At 38.4% G+C, this 19,471-nt stretch overlaps 1 protein-coding gene across 1 annotated transcript in view; it reads left to right on the top strand.

The window, feature by feature from the left end:
- The first annotated feature begins 1,196 nt into the window (after nucleotides 1-1,196).
- LOC113010712 (signal transducing adaptor molecule (SH3 domain and ITAM motif) 1) overlaps nucleotides 1,197-19,471 on the top strand; it is a 42,715-nt gene continuing 24,440 nt past the window's right edge. The window contains exons 1-2 of the mRNA XM_026149914.2: nucleotides 1,197-1,689; nucleotides 4,903-4,953. Of these exons, the coding sequence (XP_026005699.2) occupies nucleotides 1,683-1,689; nucleotides 4,903-4,953 (58 nt within the window). The 5' untranslated portion in view covers nucleotides 1,197-1,682. The remainder of the gene's footprint in view (nucleotides 1,690-4,902; nucleotides 4,954-19,471) is intronic.

The following is a 19,471-nucleotide window of genomic DNA, read 5'->3' as shown; positions in this document are numbered from 1 at the left end:
ATATGGTACTACAAGGTCATTAAGGTAAGATGGGACCTGATTATTTAAGACCTTGTATGTGAGGAGCAGGATTTTGAATTCAATTTTGGATTTAACAGGGAGCCAATGAAGGGAAGCCAAAACAGGAGAAATATGCTCTTTCTTTCTAGTTCCTGTCAGTATTCTTGCTGCAGCATTTTGGATTAACTGAAGGCTTTTCTGGGAGGTTTTTGGACATCCTGATTATAATCAATTACACAAATAGTGCTGGGTGTGTGTGTCATGTTTAATATTGTGGCACTGATCAAAGTCTGAAGTCCTGGGTTGAAGACATAAGCAGAGAACTGAATTATAATGAATGAAACTGTTAAAAACTGTTAAAAACTGTGCCACTCCTGTCAGCTAAGAACAGAAAACTGAGGCTACAATTCACACTAGGAACTCATAAGGATCCTTGCAAAACAGGTAAAACCCATTGATAAATTCTCTTGATTACAGCCTGTTTACAAAGAGGAGCAGGGATATTAGACATGAAAACAGATACAAACATTGGAAGTGACTTTTTGGCATGACACCTGCATTAGCAGCATGCACCTAATAAAATGTGTGTGACTGTATTTATTCATCTGATAACCCCTTTATTCAATATTTGCATCTTTTTCCATTTTATTGAGCAGTTATTTATACAGACCAAAAGAGAATCAAAAGAAGTGTGGAGCACTATTGTACTCAGATCCTCAAATGAATACCAGAGCTCCTCATGTATTCTGGACGCCCTAACACCTCGTGATAATTAGCTCCCCAAGCGACCAAAAGAGAAAAAAAATCTTCTCCAATTTCTTCACATTTTTAACTGCGCATATTTAAACAACTGGAGCTCCTCTTAAAAAAGTAATAATAATAAGAATGATGACGTAAAAATAAAACTATAATATGGAAAATCTGAAAATAAAATAGAAGTCTTCTACCTTTTATTTTATTTATTTATGTATTTATTTAGTTAGTTTGCCATGAGACAAACATTTCAGTCCACTCTGAGTTCTTCTTCGGTTTTGTGTTTTCGGACATAAAAACTGAACCAATAACGGGGAACACAACATTTGGAATCACTATAATTCAGAATCATTCTCCCATATTAAGACTGGGGAAATCAAAATGAACCGCACAATGGCAGCTGTGCGCTGTGTGTGTATGTGCAAACACCCTCTGCAGACGGTGCGCACAGATGTGAGGAACACGTGGTTTCTCCAAGCAGCCACTTCCTCTCACGTATGGATTCCTTCACTTTGGAGTTTCTCCTGTTACTCTTGCGGGTGTGACTGGAGCGCTCATGACTCGGATACACCCTCAAACTCAGCATCCCTTCCAACAACCACATAACTATTTTACATTTTTCCTCCCTACTTTTTTAGAACTTCTTCTTCCATTTCTTATTTTTAGCAAAGTGCGTCCTTTTTATGCAGCACTAAAGTTACCTGCGCTGAAGGAGGTCTAGCTTAAAGAGCTGCGGATGGAGCTTTGAAATCTTATTATTGTTATTATTATTCTTTTTAATAACCTATCAACACGCTAAGGAAACCGGGAAAGCCCACGGATTCAAGGTGCCTTGGCGCATAACGGGAGGTTTCGGGCAAATGCCACTGCGATGCTGTGGATGTGACTTCAAACAGCAGCTTCACAACGGTAGAGTCCTGTAAACCACAATGAAAGGTAAGCTCAGTCTGGGGACAAAAGTTTTAAAATGATGGAAAATATCTAAATAGCAAACTTCGGTCTACTTTCTGTTTACCCCACATTCCTCTCGCGCTTTTTTGTCACACTTTTCTGCGCGCGCTCTCTCTCTCTCAGTCTGGGGCATGAGGAATGCGTAGGCTACAACTGGCGTCTAACATCTGGAATCAATTAAGGCACTCTGTTTGGGATTGTTTTGCATCTGTCCACTGCTGCACATCAAACACTAACCCGTGTTAGGAGAACTTTTCAAAACTTAGGAAAAAAATGAATCATGGTGCAGTGTGTGACTGCCTCGGGAGGGAGAACGTGTTGTTTTAAATCAAGGTTTAGATAAAGATTTCCCAGATGCGATTCTCATGTATTGCCCTGGTGTTTTGGACTAAATTAAGCTCCTCCATGTCAGTCTCTGAGGTCCAAGCTTTATAGGTCAGTAAGCTGTTTCCCTCTTACAAATAAAAAACACTGGTTACTGCCATCTTGTGGTCTCTCTTAGAGAGCTTCACATTTTGACCACATTTTTGATCATCTCTGGGATTTCACATTATTTCCGCCCAGCAGAATGACAGACATTGCCCTTATACTTTCAATTTCTGATATTCCTGATTTTAGAAAAACAAATATAATAATAATAATAATAATAATAATAATAATAATAATAATAATAATAATAATAATGAAAGGGAATGATTTATGGCCTGACCATCAAATTAAAGAATTCAGAAATTATGGCACTGCATAACCTCAATGCAAAAACAAAAAAAACCGCAAATCATATAAAATCCATTAAGGCAGGTAAATACTTGCTAGGATCAGACTCTACAGAGTCCATACTCTGTAGAAATAGAGGAAGTGCATTCTGCAATCTGGGCGCAACAGCTTGGAAGGCTCCTCTCGAGTTCTGAAACGGGTGTGGGGGACCACTAGAAGGTTTTGATTCTTGGCCCTTTCTTGTTTAGACAAGTAAACAGATGATTACAGTAGTCCAGTCTTGTAGAAAGAAAAGCATGAATTATCATCTCAGGTTCACTTGTTGACTCAATTAATCTAAGTTTTGAGATGTTTCTCAAATCACAAAAACAGGTTCTTACTATCCATTTTAAGTGTCACTCCAAGGAAAAAGCTTGACCAAGAATAAAACCTAAATTTGGAGACCTTGGAGAGTTTGTGACCTTCAGAAGGCTTAAATGAGCAGTATAGCAGAATATCACCAGCAAAAGATGATAAGAAACATCAAGAAACTGCTGTGTTATCTGGCCTAAAGGAAGAATGTACATCAAAAACAGAATAGGCCCCACAGAGCCTTAAGGAACTCCACTCTACTGAATCCTACTGCTTATTTTTATATAGATATAGAGACATGGAAGTGTATTTTTTTTTCTAATCTTACAGATACTGCACATTGCTAATACAAGCAGAGATTTTAACAGGATAAATATCAGTATTTTTACACTGTTTATCTGTATGTATTGTTACTGCTTTCATTTAAAATTTGAATATAAATGTGAAGGGACGTCTTAATACAGAAGATAATTAAAGGCAAATAGATACTTATAGAAGGCAAACACAAAGAGGCACTGGACTGCTGTAGGATTCAAGTTTTAAAATACTGATGTTGATGGGGCCAATATATTGGGCGATATTAGCTGTTTTTCAATATACTGGTATCAGCATTTAAAGAAGAGATCGAAGAAACACCCTTCAATTGTGTTATGATTGTTAATGCAACTTCTCTGTTGTCAACACTTTTGGAATGCTAGCTGATCCAAGCAAAGTCAGGCGGCGCAGAAACAAGTAATCCACCACTTGCTGTGACAATAAAGCACATTATTTTTCTTTGTATTATCTTAGTAAGGACTCATAAATATCTATATATAACAAATGTTATTGAAATCTGGCAATGTTTCATCTGTCTGGTAGAAAAAAAATATCAGCCAACATATATGTCAGAGTTTTAAATCAGTAAATATCAGTAACGGTGTGAAAAATCTTATATTATTATTATTATTATCATTGTTATATATTTTAAACTTTCTTTTCCATGCAGGACTTTGTTTATATCAGAGAGACAGATGGCCTAACCTTCCAAAATGGACAAATTGTGTCCTCTCAGTATTATGTAACTATTAGTCTCACTAGTATCTGCTTCTGGAATGTTAAACAATCTTTCTTAAGTATCCTGGCCCCATGCAGCAGTACGCATCGCCAAATCCAAATAACACTCACTTTGACTTGCGCTTTTTTCAGGTCAGCCCTTCGGGTAAAATTCCATTTCCCAAAAATGACTTTTCAGCAGCTCCAGACTTACACTGATACAACTATTGTAATGGGATGTTTTCATGTTACTTGGAAACATAAACAGGAAAGAGGTTGTTGGGGGTGTAGGGATAGGGAAACACAAATTGTAAGATTGGTTTAGTATGTTTTACAACACTTTAGATTGTTCTGGTCACCTCTTAGCTCCATCTGCTCTCTGTCCATGGGGTCTGCTAAAAGGTCAGAGTCATTTATTTCAGTACTAGACCTTGGAAAGAGGCAGCTTCCCATCACACATTTCTTACTTCTCCCGTTTCCAGCTGAAGAAGCACTGATAGAAAAGAGTCACTGCTCTAGTCTTCAGACATTTATTGCCCCTTTTAAGGTTATATAGATGAAAAAGGGGGTTTTTGTCATAAGATTATTGGGACATGTTTTGTTTCTTTATTTTCATGGGTTAGAGTTGTTCCCACAGACATGGGAGAATAATCCCACACAGTGGTTTTGGGGTTCAATCCTGTCAAGGTTGGACATGTTGATAGTCTGATTTAGACGATCTCAGTTGGACAAATTTTGGACATGTTTTTAAAATGTTTAAGGCAGATTCAGTGGGCAACAAATAACATTTCCTATATGATTTTCTTACAGTACTCATTGAGAGAGACATGGTTTTAAATATCCTCTACAAAGGAAAATTTTGATTTAAATTGACTGGAGAAGTCTGTTCTTTATTAAACTGTAATCTGTGTAGAAAACAAAAGCTAATCTTAGGGTTTCAGTAATGTTTCAATCTCTTCATCAACAGGCACAGTTTACAGTATATTCAAGCTCACATCTCTTTATTTCTGTCTGACTGAATTTAACATTCTATTGGTTTTTGGTTTGGTTTTGTTTACTTTCCATTAAATTTTATCCCTTTTACTGTTCTCCTTCCAGACGACTTTGCTGATGAGGAGGAGGTGCAGTCCTTTGGTTATAAAAGGTTTGGTAAGTATAAAGTGACTTCTGGAACCATCTGCTGTGACCACCTTAACTGGTTCATATTTCTTATGACACATCAGTGATTTTGCACACTTTTTTGTGTGTGTCTTGGCTGTAGCCCATCTGCAATAATCCTTGAGGTTAAATGCAGACTGCAACTCATTTCCGAGAAAGGTACTTATTTTTGGCTGTAGCTTTCTTTTTTATTTTATTTCTTTGTTATAACAGAAAAGGATTACAGTGGAACGAGAAACCACAATATCCTGGGTGTTCCTGACTAGCTGATAACTTTGCAGTTTTATCAGCACATGTGTACTTCTGTTAAACCCTGGGCTATATAAAACATAAAAACTGCCTCCCACTGGATCTGTTCTTGGTATGTATTTGGGTCTTATGCAGACAGGTTTGTTGACTTACCCACTCATCAGGTAATATATATATATATACCTCAAAACAGATGTTGTTAACATCCTAGATGTATGGCTATATTGATATCAGCCATTGGCTTGTGACATATGCAGAATCTGTAGGCAACAGGAAAGATTTCTGATATGTAAAGTGGATCTGAGAGTCCACAAACACTACATAAGATTTTCTTTTACAGAGGAGGTACCCATTGTTGGATGAAAAATGTACATTTCAGACATTTCTGTACTGGCTTTAATTTTCAGACACCATGTGTGGTGCTTAAATGGAATGCAGCTTCCTGCAATTCCCATAAATGCCCAATAAAAACAGATCAAATTTTATCCCTTTAATATTTGAGTGTTACAGAGTCCTTAGTGTTTATGCAGCCTAAATGCAGTAGGTGAAATACCTACCTTAAATAAGTTAAAGTCAGTTTAAATTTTATGTGTAGAGATCCAATTTGCAGCAACAGTCTTCTAATTTTAGGTAAAGAACCTACAATTAGAAAGAAACAACTCAACAAGCAAGCATTTAGTGACAGTGGGAAGAAAGAACTCCCTTTTAACAGGAAGAGACCTACAGCACAGCTAGACTTCTGTGTGGGGGAAGCTGTCTAACATGACAGTTTGGAAGGAGAAGAGAAAAAGGACAGCATAGGGAGAACTTTTGGAGAAAGAAGACAAGTCAGTGACACACAATATTAGCTTGTAATTGCATTATTGGTGAAAATAGGTGAGTGAAGAGGAAGAGCTCAGTTAATTATAGGAAGTCCCCCAGCAGCCTGAGCCTATAACAGCATAGTTAGGTGATGGTTCAGGACCACCTGATCCAGCCTCGACTATAAGTTTAATCAAAAAGGAAAGGCTTAAGTCCAGTCTTAAAACTAGAGAGGGTGTCTTTGTCCTGAATCCAAACTGAGAGCTTGTTCGATGGGGGAAGGGCCCTTAAAGCTGAAGGCTATGCCTCCTGTTCTTCTCTTGGAAGCTCTAAGAACCACAAGTAAGCCTGCAGTCTGAGAATGAAGTGATGTATTGGGAGAATATGAGGTCTCTAAGATATGATGAAGCTTGATTATTCAGGACTTTTTATATGGAAAGAATCATTTTAAATTTAGTTCTGGTTTTAATCAGGAAGAGAAGCTAATGTAGGAGAAATATGTTCTCTCTTCCTGGTTCCTGTTTGTACTCTTGTTGCAGCATTTTGGATAACAATGTATCTCATGTACAAGACGTTCCAAATGTTGTTTATTTTTACAAGTAGCTTTTGTTTATTTTCTAGGCTGTCTATTACTGTATGTGCGTTAAACATGAATGCATGTGCTGATCCAACTCTTCTTACAAGAATAGGGCAGTTTGCATTTCTTTGCTTCCAAACCAAACATCGTTGTTGCTATGAATGTGTTTTTGTGTCATTCAGACAATATATATGTTGCCTATTATTTATTCAGACCATCTGCACTTTTTACTGAGCTGTTTGACCTCTGGTTTCTAAACAGATCACATAAGCGATAAGGGAAGTTGTATACCTAAATTGTATTTTTTCAAGTAGTTGCTGGACTTGAAACCTATCAAAACTGCTCTTTGGCACAGATTCTGTACAAGAAACACAATCCCTCCCTCCCCAGCAATATTAGTTTTTGATTGGCAGGGAGAAATTTGTTTCATGTTGCTCTCAGACCTTCAAAACATATTCACTCAGCACGTCATTTCTATATTTTTCATACTAAAACTAGTCATTTAGGTCCTCAGTCTTATAGGGAAGCATCAGCATTTCTTGTTTGTCCACTCAAGATGTAGTTTGATGTTTCGATATAAACAGTCACATACTATGAGCAGATTGATATTGTGCTCACGTCTTTGCATAAAACAGGGAGCTAGAAGCCATGAAGACGGGAAGCTTAGAAAAACATGTAGCCTGCATAGTTTATACATCCACCCTGCATTTCAGGGATTTTCTCCAACAAAAAATGTTAAACTGTACCTTTAACTTGTCTCCTACACTTATACATTAGCAAAAAATGGTATGTTGCCCTGCGTCTCCTATGTCTTCTTTTAATGACAGGAAAGATGGTGTTGACTCATTCTGACATTTACTTTTCACAAGTGGTCTGTTTTCCCACTAAGAGTACGTCCAAACCTGAGAAGTTGCTGAGCTGCTTCCTGTGTCCATACTGGAGGTTTATTCATTGCCGGCCCGTACTCCAAAAAAGAAAATGAGACAGAGGTGGAGTGTGGGTTTCAGGTCTGGCCTGTGCTGTGTCAGCAAAATGCCAAAGGAGAGAGAGGGAAGAGGGAAGTGGAAAAATCTATTTTTTATTTTATTTTAAAATGCTTCCTTTATCTTAGCATCACTCAGTGCCCAGTGGTTGTTTTTGCAGTTTGTAATCTGCATTTATTTTTGACTAATTCCACAGGGAAACATTTTTCCATTGTTTTGTTTTTGGGTTATTGGTTTTTTTGTTTTTTGTTTCTTTTTTTTTCTTTTTTCTTTTTGGAGCTGATGAGTCACGTTCTTTGCTTGACTTATTTTTGGGAACAAGTGGTTTTAATTTATGCAGAGTTTATTAGAAGAAAAGAATGCTTTCTAAATGCCTCCTTGTTACTTGCACCCCACTTCCAGAACACGCATGCATGCACTTTATGTTCCGTTGTCGTAATGAAAAAACACTTTCTGGTGTTTCCAATAAAGAGCAGGAGTCTTGGGAGGAAACAGAGTGAAAATATGAATATGACTGCAAACAGAAAAAAACAAACTTAAGAAACTAGGTAACTAAAATAGAAACAATGAAGGACAACCCCCCCCCCCCCCCCCCCAAAAAAAAACAAAACAAAACAAAAAACAAAAAAAAAACTCTTTCTCACACACAGAGAAGATAAGTTAATCCTGGATTGACCAGTGATAGTCTGGCAGGAATGGACTTATGGTAAATGGTAAAGCATGCCACAAGAGCTTCTGTTCAGAGCATCAAAGAGGGACAGTCGCAGGGCAGCTGAACAGACCCAAGGAGATTAGATTTAACAAGGTGCTGGAAACATTCCTCAGAGATTTTGATCCGCGATGATATGATAGCATCACACAGTTGCTGCAGATTTACATGAGTCAAATCTCACATTCCACCACATCTCAAAGATGCTCTATTGGATTCAGATGTGGTGAGTAGGGAGGCCATTTGAGTACAATGAACTCATTGACATGTTCAAGAAGCCAATTTGAGATGATTTGAGCTTTTTGACATAGCACGTAATTCTGCTTGAAGCAGCCAAGAGAGGATGGGTACACTGTGGTCATAAAGGGATAGAGTTAGACTGTTGCATGTAAGCATTGCCCCAAAGTGTGCCAAAAAAATCTGTGACAGTATTACACCATCTCCAGGATTATACTATCTCCGGGGGGGTTAAACCATAAATACAAGGAAGGATGGATCCATGCTCTCTTGTTCTTTATTTAAAATGTTGCAAGAAAAATTTAGGCTCTTTAGACCAGTTAATTATGCAGTTTTGGTGAGCACAAATTGGGAATGGGAACTGTAGTCTCAGTTTCCTGTTCACTGTTTTGTTTGTGTGTACTGACCACGTAAGATCCTCAGCCAGATGTACACCAAGGAAGCGGAAGCTGCTCACTCTCTCCACAGCAGCGCCATTGATGGTGATGGGGGTGTGTACTTCTCTGCACCTCCGGAAGTCCACTATCAACTCCTTTGTCTTTGCGACGTTGAGGGTGAGATGGTTGTCTTGACACCAGTGGGTCAGGGCGCTGACCTCCTCCCTGTAGGCCGTCTCATCACCTTTGGTGATAAGACCCACCACTGTAGTGTCATCCGCAAACTTCACAGTGATGTTGGAGTTGCTAGTGGCCGTGCAGTCATAGGTGTAGAGTGAGTACAAGAGAGGGCTCAGTACACACCCCTGTGGAGCACCAGTGTTCAGTGTGATGGGGGATGAGGTGATGCTGCCTGGTCTGACCACTTGGCGTCTGTCAGACAGGAAGTTAAGGATCCAGCTGTGTTTTAAAGGGGTACATGGTGGAGCAGTAACACAATTTAAAAGCAAAAACAGGAAATAACTGACTTCGGTAAGATTCCTATACGCTGATTTCCTTCAAGAACTGGATATTTTCTCCTGTTTTTAACAATTCCTTCTAAACCCTCAAGATTGTTGTGAGGAAAATTCGCAGTAGATTAACAGTTTCTGAAATACTCAAAACAGCCCGTCTGGCACCAACAGCCATGACATGTTCAGAGTCACGTAAATTCACCTTTGTTCCCCATGCTCAGTTTGAACTTCAGCAGGTCGTCTTGACCATGTCTGCATGGCTAAATGCATTGAGTGGCTGCCATGTGATTGGCTGATTAGATATTTGTGTTATCATTTACTGTAAACCAGACATTAAATGCAAAGTTGTTTGTGGTACATCCGCTAATGTTGGTCTTTGATGCTCACATTATCAGTGCAGTAGTTATTCACACATCATTTGTCTCAATCTACAGGGTTCCTCTAAAAAAAACTTTATCTATTTATTCTTTTTTCTGGGTTGTGAGTGACTTTAGTGTGTCATTATGTGCGTCAGAGGCCACTGTCCCCATGCATGTTGTATTCATTAAGGAATAGTACACGTAAGTTGTTGCCACATTGTTTTTTCCACATTCTGCATAAAGATAAACCTTTCTTGACTTCACCCTGCTTCCAACTGAGGGCCTCTTGCGTGTATAAGCAGTAGTAGCTTCAGCTGACCATAAATTGTTCCATCTTCAATGTTTGACTCCAAATTTGTGGAAAAGGGTGTTCAGATGTGAAAGCCAGGTGGGGTGGAACTGCAGTGCGTCTGGCTTTCTTGCAGTAGCAGAGTTAGTCATTTCTTACAGACCAACAGATTTTTTTTTTTTTTAGCCCTGCCATAATTTTAGTTGTCTAGCCTGAACCACTAGCCTAACCAAACCTTAAGCATATCTCAACCATTCTTTTGTTTCTGTCCCCAGTTGAACCCTCATGCAGAGCATGATTGTGAATACACTTGTACATAAATATAGGAGAATAGAGTGAATAGAATTTTCCAGAACCAGCATTTGTACGCAGATAGTAGGAGTGCAAACTTAATATAAACTGCTTTGTATCCAAAATAGGTCTTAGCCATGCACAGCTGGATGTTTTATGGTGTATATGAATTTGTATTGAGTTGGGATTCTGTCTGAATTCCACTAAGGCAATTTAGAGATCACAGTACATTCCAGCTGCCTCCAGTTACATCTTATTCACAGTATATCAGACTTCCTTTAGTACAGACATTGCCACATAGATATAAACTCAATAACACAATAACTCAAAATGTCAATGAAAAAGGATCTCCAATTTAAAACATGATACTTCTAGAGTTGCAGCAGAGTTTCTGTCAGTAAGTAGTTTTATATATAGCCACAGTTGTTTTTGACTGAAATTGGCCTAACCACCTCATCCTTCGTCCCCAAGGGATATGTTGGTCAATTTTAACGAGATCCCTGGAACTGACTGTCACCTTCTCTCACATAATGGATGCTTGTCAAGCTCTGCATTCATGGCAGGTTCTGGCTTAAGAATAACATGGACAATATTGGAAGCATCTGACTGTATTTTCTCTCTACAGTCTCAGACGGGCTGGATGAAGAACTTGTGTATATGTCTCAGCATCAGCGTTACACTTAATGAAAGTCTTCTGGCCCCAGTGATGGCCAACATAAACTTATCTGCTTCCTCTCTTTGAAAAACAGCAGAAAGCTTCACTGAAACTGTGCGTTTGTCATTGCGTTGCCGTGAATCACCTCGCTGCTCGCTGTCTGACTCGCAGACCTGGCTCAGGGACTCTTGTTGCTCTGGCTATGCTTACATTGGCCCCAGTCCAGCACAGAGCTAAGTGTCTTGTTTATGCCTTAATACTTTCATTTTGATGGCTTAAAATGTCTGCATTTTATCCAGAAAAGTAGGTTATGTAATTTTTCCAGTTACTCAGCTCTCATGTCTTTTAAATGACTGTGTCAAGTATGCATTTGTGTATTCACATCGGTGCATCTGCTGCAAAGGAAAATCAGAACCGCCCAGTCACCCTGAGCATTACTATGCAGGACTGAATACACGTAGTTCAGTACAATACTTCAGTGTTTTTCACCCACACTCCTGTAAATCAGATTTTCTTACAAATAGTCAGAGTCAGTGAATAGTTTAGCATTAGTCAAGTTTGGAGTTTGGAGACACTGACTCACTGAATTAATTTCCTTTCTGGGGCTTAAAGTGTAAAAGAAACTTTCAAAGCATGCAAATACTTGAAAGATTTAAAAGACTGAGATCAGGATATTTTATCATGATTATTCACTGATATCAGTGACAAAGATGTTTTTATTGCTTTGTCACATCAACTCAACATAATTTTTACATCTGGCCTGTGCTATATTTCCCCTAATGTACACATCTTTGCATCCAAAAAATACTGGTCTTCCCTTTACACCGAAATTCAGTGCATCTTGAAGAAAAAGTAGTAAGATGTTAAGTAATAGTGTAAGTACTATAAGTAAAAACAAGGTGTTTGTTCACATTACCCAAGCGCCAAGAAACAGAATATACTTCAGACCATTTATTCTGCCTCCATGATTGATGTAAACAAAACAGGTCCTCACTGCTGTGAGATCCCTCTCTGTCTCCACTGCAGTGTGTTTCGCACACAGTGTAGGTGTTGGCACTGTGGAAAAATAAAGCTTTCATTACTCACCATGTTTATTGGACACATATTTTTGGCCAAATAGAATGTGATAGTATTTTGTCTTTGTAAAATGGATAGATGTATCCAATGTGCAGTACAGGCTCACCTTTGAGACTGACTTAATGTTGGGTGACTCACATTAGCAACCATTTCTTGACCTACAGTATATTCTACTGCAACTAATGGTGATTTTGCAGGCGTTTGAATAAGTTAATTGTGCAGCTTTGCAATGCAGGCGCCACTATACAACAATCTTTGCATATGATTCGTTCTGGGTTAACATCACTTTCCCTAAATTTGAAATATTTCCAAACAATAGATAAGCAACCTTTAGGAACAAGCTCTTTGCCTTCAACTGTGCCAGACATTTGATTTTTGTTTTGACGGTCTGTTATCTGTTGTCTTTTAAGATAATGATACTGATTCAAACTTTATCCAAGAAACTTTGCAGCACAGGGAACAGCTTAGATTGGCAGATGCAGGTATGTGGTCAGGTAGTGGCTTAGGGAGCAATAGCGTTAGATTAGCTTTGCGTTCGAGCAGTGTTTTAAATCAGTAGATCATGTTTATTTAATTGTGGGAATCATGTCATGTTTGTGATTAAAGCTGAAATAATTTTGTGGCCCTGTGACACACTGCATGCATTTTTTTTAATTCGATGCATTTGACATAAAACAAATAGCAGCTGCTAATTTACTTCTGAGAAATGTGGACCAGAGTAATAGGTGCACTGTTTCTGGGAAGGAATGCAGTGAAATCAGATCTTAAATTTTCTTCATTAATTCATGGCGCTATTTTGCATCAGTGACAAAAACATCAAAAAATCTGATGTTTAGTTTTTGTAGTTTCAAATTGCCTAATCAGCCATCAAAGAGTCCACGACATATGTGAATGATTGAGAGCTCTTTATTCTGTCTTTGTGGTGACATACCACATCTTATTAGATACAGTAAAAGCTGTCTGAATGATCAGACTAGTGAGAAATGAAATGTATTGGCATCTTCAGATTAAAAGCTATATTGCATTAAATAACTACTTTGATATGGATCACATTAAAACTGCAGCTGCTTAACAAATAGTTAGATACCATCGTCTCTGTGGTCAGCATCTTTCCCCACAAGTAAAGCCAGACTTGGCTGGACAGCCTGCTCAGTCCACGCTGTGTGGTTTTATTGGCTCTACTTGGCGATGAAGCTTGAAAGAAAGTGCTTTGTGGCGATGGGATAGAGTGTAGCACCACCTCAGACAGACTTAGGGTTATGACCATCAGGCTGGGTGATGATTGTAGCTGATTCAGTAAGTGCTTCCACGCTGGGCCACCCAGCCGGCATGACCACACAAAAATCCAGCTGCACAGATGGTGTGTGGAGTTAACGCCAGCGCTCAAGTCAAAATGCGAGTATAGCAGGTTTGGACTGAAACGAGAACGCAATGAAAGATTCGTAACCTTCTTGACAAAATATGTCTCAGTTTAATTGAGGTCATGTTCTTGTGGTGAATTTGAGATCCGTGGGGCTTTGTGAGTGAACTCCATGAATGTCATCCAAGACACAGACAGTTCTCCGTGAGGCTCCGCTATGGGAGCCATCATAAAAACAATTTTCTCTGAATAACATGGTTACAATTAAAGAAATGTTTGATATTGATCACACTTATGCAATCCACATTTTACCAACGAGCACAGCATGCTTTCCTGGTAATAGGAAAATTGCGTGGTTCATGAGGCATAATGAGATTATAGATATGGCACATTCGTACATGGAGGTTTCCAAAGTTTAAAAAAAGGTGCTTTCTTTAGTAGCATCTAGTGAATGAAGCACTTTGAACTTTAAAGGTTGAGGGGCTCACTGATATGGTCAATTCTTTTATTCTTGTTGTTTTTTTTGTTTGTTTGTTTCATGTATTGGCAGAATATATGAAGGACTGTCACCTCAAAGTACACAGAACAACTCAACACTAACTGATTTCTGTGGGCTAGAGGGCTCAATTATACCAAAACCATTGACTACAGGCCAAATGTATGCACTTGAATCTTACATTACTTTATGTTCATGCATACAAGCTGTTCTTGCTCTTGCAAGGATTTTTATTGTGGGACAAAGTGATTAAAACTAATTTTCAATGTTCCTTCATAATGTATTGTTTGCATCAGGGATGCTGAAAGTGAGTGGCTGTTTATGTTATTTCTTTTCTGGCAGATAGAGTAATATAATTGGCAAGAATTTGAAAATAGCATTAACCCCACGTATGATGTGATTAGCTAATATTGGTCCTTTTATTATGCTTGAAGAAATTGTTTTTCAACCTAAAAACCATTGTTTTATCTCAAGAGTGCCAAAGGAATCTGTCAGAAGCGGAAATACTTCTTAGAGAGACAAAATTTGGCTCATTATATATAAACAGCTATGTGTCTGAATGGTGTTTTGCTTTTATCTGCTGCTCAAATATGTTTTGACTCTGTTGCAAAAGCAGAAGCTAAGGCGCAAGCCTCCACTCTATAAAAACACATGAAAGCCTTGTGTTTCGATTTCACTCTGACTGATTTGCTGTTCTGGCGACACGATGCAGATGGGTAACCTGCCAATTCACACATCGCTTCCTAGCTCAGTTTTGTGTTCCTGCCTGAAACTGTTCAGATTTTTAGTATATTATTAAGCTGCAGAAAAAACATGGAGTGTGATGATTGAAATGATTCGCTAGAAGTTCCTGTTTGATTTAATTACGTATATATATGTAGGTTAAATGCAAAGCTTTTGTCGTAGCCTATTTTAGCTAAATGTTTCCACAAGTGTTTCACACTACTTACCTTCATTTGTTGGAGATAATTATACCTGCTAAAAGGTTGGTTTGACTTTATGCACCACTAGTGTGTTTAATACACTATCATTTGCTGTTTAAATTTAAAACAACTATAATAAAATTATTGACCATTATAATTGGTTGAATTCCATTGACTTTCATCAAGAACTGATACTAAGTGGTCTAACTTTTCCAGGGTACTGTTTAACTTGACATTAACTCATTCCAACATGCCAACACTGGAACATGATCAGGAGAGACCAGGGGGTCTGTTGTACTGCTCACAGGCCAATAAAAATTGTTTATGGGTTCTCTATGTTTTGCTTTTTGGGTTTTTGTTCTGTTTTTTTGTTTTGTTTTGTTTTTCAAATTCATGCATGCCTGTTTTACCGGCTGGCTGGGGCCTTTCTTTGTGGGATTTTCATGTTTCATGTTCTCTCTGTACTTCAGCTTCCTCCCACAGTCCAAAAATACGCACATTAGGTGAATTGGTGACACTAATGTGGCTGTAGGTGTGAATGTGAGTGTGAATGGTTGTCTTTCTCCCTATGTTATCCCTGTGAAGGTATACCCTGCCTTTTTTTCCCCTTATGACAACCCAACTGTAACTCTGAATTGGATAAACGTAAGAAAATGGATGGATGGATATCTGTTTTAAAATAAGAAGAAGCTTAAAAGGATGAAAAGTTTGTGTTTTATACATTAATAGACTACTGCCTGGAATTTAACGTGTCTCTCTTTAGAGCTTTACTCGTGATGTAGTTTCAAAAATGTCTGTGTTTATTTGTGTAATAATACTTTATCTGGCTGTACTAAATATATGTTTTCTTGTGCCCCTCTGCACAAGAAAACAGCAAATCTTTCTCATTGTAATTAATGGTTTTATGCCAGTTCTGGGGAACTGGGATATCAAACGTTTATAAGCACTTAATGTGTATGAAAATACATACTTGCATGCGCCTGTGGTTGCAGGTGCTGTTTGAGTTGCACTTTACAGCAGTCCCCGGTAATATTAACTCCCAGTTATGTTAAAAAGCCCTGCCTGTGAGCACTGCCTCTGCTTGCCAGCTCGTAGTGGACCTACCTCATACCCTGTATTTTATAACACAGCCAGCAGTTGGCATTTCTTCCACTGTATATTGTGGCAGCAGATGTGACTCTACCTACATATCTCCTCATCCCATCATACACTATTGGCCTGGATTTAAATGGAAACTGCTGACTAGAACAGAAAGGCTTTTTGGTCACAGCCACACAAAGTATGAACAATACAGTGGCCCAGCTTTGTTTACGAGGCACACATGCACACTTAAATGTATGTCTTAGGATTACAATATATGACCCATTTGTCATAGTCTGTCTTTCTTTAACCAAGCACAGATGGAATGACAAAACTGGGGGTTAATCAACTCCATCTTGGATCTGCGATTGTCTTTGATAGGCCAGCTAACCGTTTTTTTTTTTTTTCTTTTTTCCCCTCTACCAGTTGGAAATAAAAACACAGAGGAGTGCTCAAAATGAGAAATGCATCATAAAGTTTCCCCTAAAAAACAAGCTCAGTTCTATTCCTTTTCACAGTTTGCACAATTCCTTCAGTAGCTCCAATTTTTTGTTTTACTCGCTCTGTGTTGTTATGAAATCTTACTGGAACTAAGTACTCAAAGGGCTTTTAGGTAAACAAATGTTGCAGGCAGAAATTAATGTTTGTTTTTATAAAGCAGCTGGTGGCATTAGGAAAGACTCATTAAGGAGATAATTTTGCATGAAATTGTGTTGTTCTTTTGTTGTTGTTGCATAAGTCAAGCAAGCAAGAGAGTCTGAAAAATTAGTCATAATAGTAATTGATGGATTGATGGTCATTAATGTTTTGTTTATTCTTTTTTGTCAAATGAAATACCCCCGATTACACGTTCAAGATATGAAAACATGATATTAAACATCTGTAAGTAATACTTGGATTTGTTATATTTTCACCATTAAATCTCACTAGCTAAAATTGAAACTAGAATGAGGAGGCCTCTGTTGTGTAAGACAAAGGTTGATGGCATTCTGAAGAGAGGATGTGTTTGAGTCACCCGTCCACATTGTATATCCCAGTGGAGTGTTTGTATTATTGTCTTTGGCCAAAGCCTTATGAGTACAATATACAGTTTTTTCAGCTTTAACTAGTGTGTGTGTGTGTGTGTGTGTGTGTGTGTGTGTGTGTGTGTGTGTGTGTGTGTGTGTGTGTGTGTGTGTGTGTGTGTAAAACATGTGCATGTTATCCTGTTCAGACATGCAGTCCTCTACCCCAGCGGTCCCTAACCTTTTTTGCGCCACGGACCGGTTTATGCCTGACAATATTTTCACGGACCGGCCTTTAATGTGTCGCGGATAAATACAACAAAATAAAACTAGTACCGGTACCGAAAAAAAGAAAATTTATTCATAACACACGTGAAAAGACCCAGGAAAACCGAGTAAACGATAAAAACGATAACAAAATAACGCTGAAAACTGATAAAAACCCTGAAAACTATACATTTCACACCTGAGCCTCAACTCTCGTGGCCCGGTACCAAACGACTCACGGACCGGTACCGGTCCGAGGCCCGGGGGTTGGGGACCGCTGCTCTATATGTTATTTAACAACATACAGATCTCTCCTAACTGTAACACTCTTAACTCCTTACTCATCATGAAAAGGAAGTGAATACCAGTGGGAAGGTTTCTTATAAAAACACTCCACATAGTCCACTGAAAGCAAAGTTTAGAACTTAGCTACTTGCTTGGCACGAAGGAATGATGTATCAAATGTTTGCATGCATCCTTTGATTTGGCTCCACTGTAACAAGGCCCAGATGTGCTAGAGAGAACCTGGGGCTCAATTTAAAGTGTTATAAACCTGTCAGCGGATTTATGACACTGTAAAGTTAAATAAAATCACTCACTTTGCGCCAGAAAGAAGAAAGCAGCGGATAAACAACAGCAGAATGGTTAAGCTTGATAAGCAGTTGTTAGAATTTATTTAATATTACTTTCTACACCAGGATCCTTTTCTACGTAGCTGCAGTGGCGTGTCTAGAAAGTTTTTGTTGGGGGGGCCAGGTAGGGGCACAGATAATGTTAAAAAAACAAAAATCTACCAACCATAATTCAATAACCCTATAAACCTAATAACCGAATGCACTTTTAACTCTTATTAGAATGAGATTTTATCCACTACGGTGCAAACTTTTTAGGTACTGCGTTGATAAAGTACAAGAGATACAATCAGTGCTTTGTCAGTGTTTATTCAGCATTCAAGGACAGCAATATTTGCATAGTATTTTTACTGACATATAGTGCACATATGTTTTGGGCAAAAACATTTTTTAATATTAAAATACGAACATTTTTAACATACAATTGTCAAATTAGCCAATGCAAAACTTTATCTGCCTATTAAAAAAGAAGATAATCTTCTCACAAACTGGTGTTTGATTTTGAAACAGGAAAAAAGTGGGGAAACAAATGAAAAGACTAACATTTGAATAAAACCTGGAAGCAAGTAAATACTTTCTATGCTGCCTTATGATAAACTTTGGTAATACTGATGTATAAAGAACACTGGCTGATGATGAAATACAGTCAGCTGGCATGGTGACACTGCCAGTATTAACCTGCTGGGCTGGACTGGGACAAAAAATCGGCCCGGGCATTTTGATTAAAGACCGGCCCACCAGGTATTAAAGCCATGAAGCCTTTGAATGAAAACAAATGCTGTTGTGACAGTGATGTACAGTCTTGTTGGTATATGTATGATTTCTATACATTTTACGTCAGATAAAAACTTTGTTCGCAAGATTCAGATAATTATTTAACAAAAGCTAGATATTTTAAATGAGAATAAGAAAGGAAAGTATTTATTTGTGCCCCCCTCTCCCTGTTAATGCCCTACCTGGCCCCCTGACAAAACTTTCCTAGACCCGCCCCTGCACAGTTACCAGTTGTCAGCTACTTAGAAAAGGATCCTGGTGTTGTTTGTCTCTCAGAAACAGTTCATAACTTCCCTTCAACTCATTCATGTCACCTAAAAGGTAAACCTGTTTCTCCATCACCTGTTCAGCTCTGATGATTCAGTAAGGACATCTCCTGGTTTCATCTTCATGTTTCCCTCTCACCACATATCCAAACCGACATCATGACCAGCAGCTTTACAGCTGTGGCTCCAGCAAACATCAGCTGATAGAAATTAATATTAAATAAATTCTAACAACAGCTGATCAAGCTTAAATGTGCTGCTGTTGTTTAGCACGACATCCGCTGGTTTCCTTTTTCTGGCGCAAAGTGGACGATAAATAAACAAGAGGGAAAAGCCGATCAGCTGATCATCGATCAGTTTCATGATTGAAGTAGCAACAGGAAAGGGAGGAGAGAGAATGAGAGAAGAAGAGGCAGCTGACAGCGTGAAGACGCAGAATAAATCCAGCTTTGTGTCTTTTTCCATTTTAGCTTAAGCCTGGAATAAACTGTGTTCCTTACAGCTCAATATGAAACGTGTAATATTTTCTCTGAATGAGGGACCATTCCATTTTTTAAGGAGTGGTTGACAAGTCTACTAACTAACCTTATG

Source organism: Astatotilapia calliptera, chromosome 18 (genome assembly GCF_964374335.1).
Source record: "Astatotilapia calliptera chromosome 18, fAstCal68.1, whole genome shotgun sequence".
NCBI lineage: Eukaryota > Metazoa > Chordata > Actinopteri > Cichliformes > Cichlidae > Astatotilapia > Astatotilapia calliptera.
The sequence above is the reverse complement of the archived record's forward strand: the minus strand, read 5'-3'. Positions and strand labels throughout refer to the sequence as shown.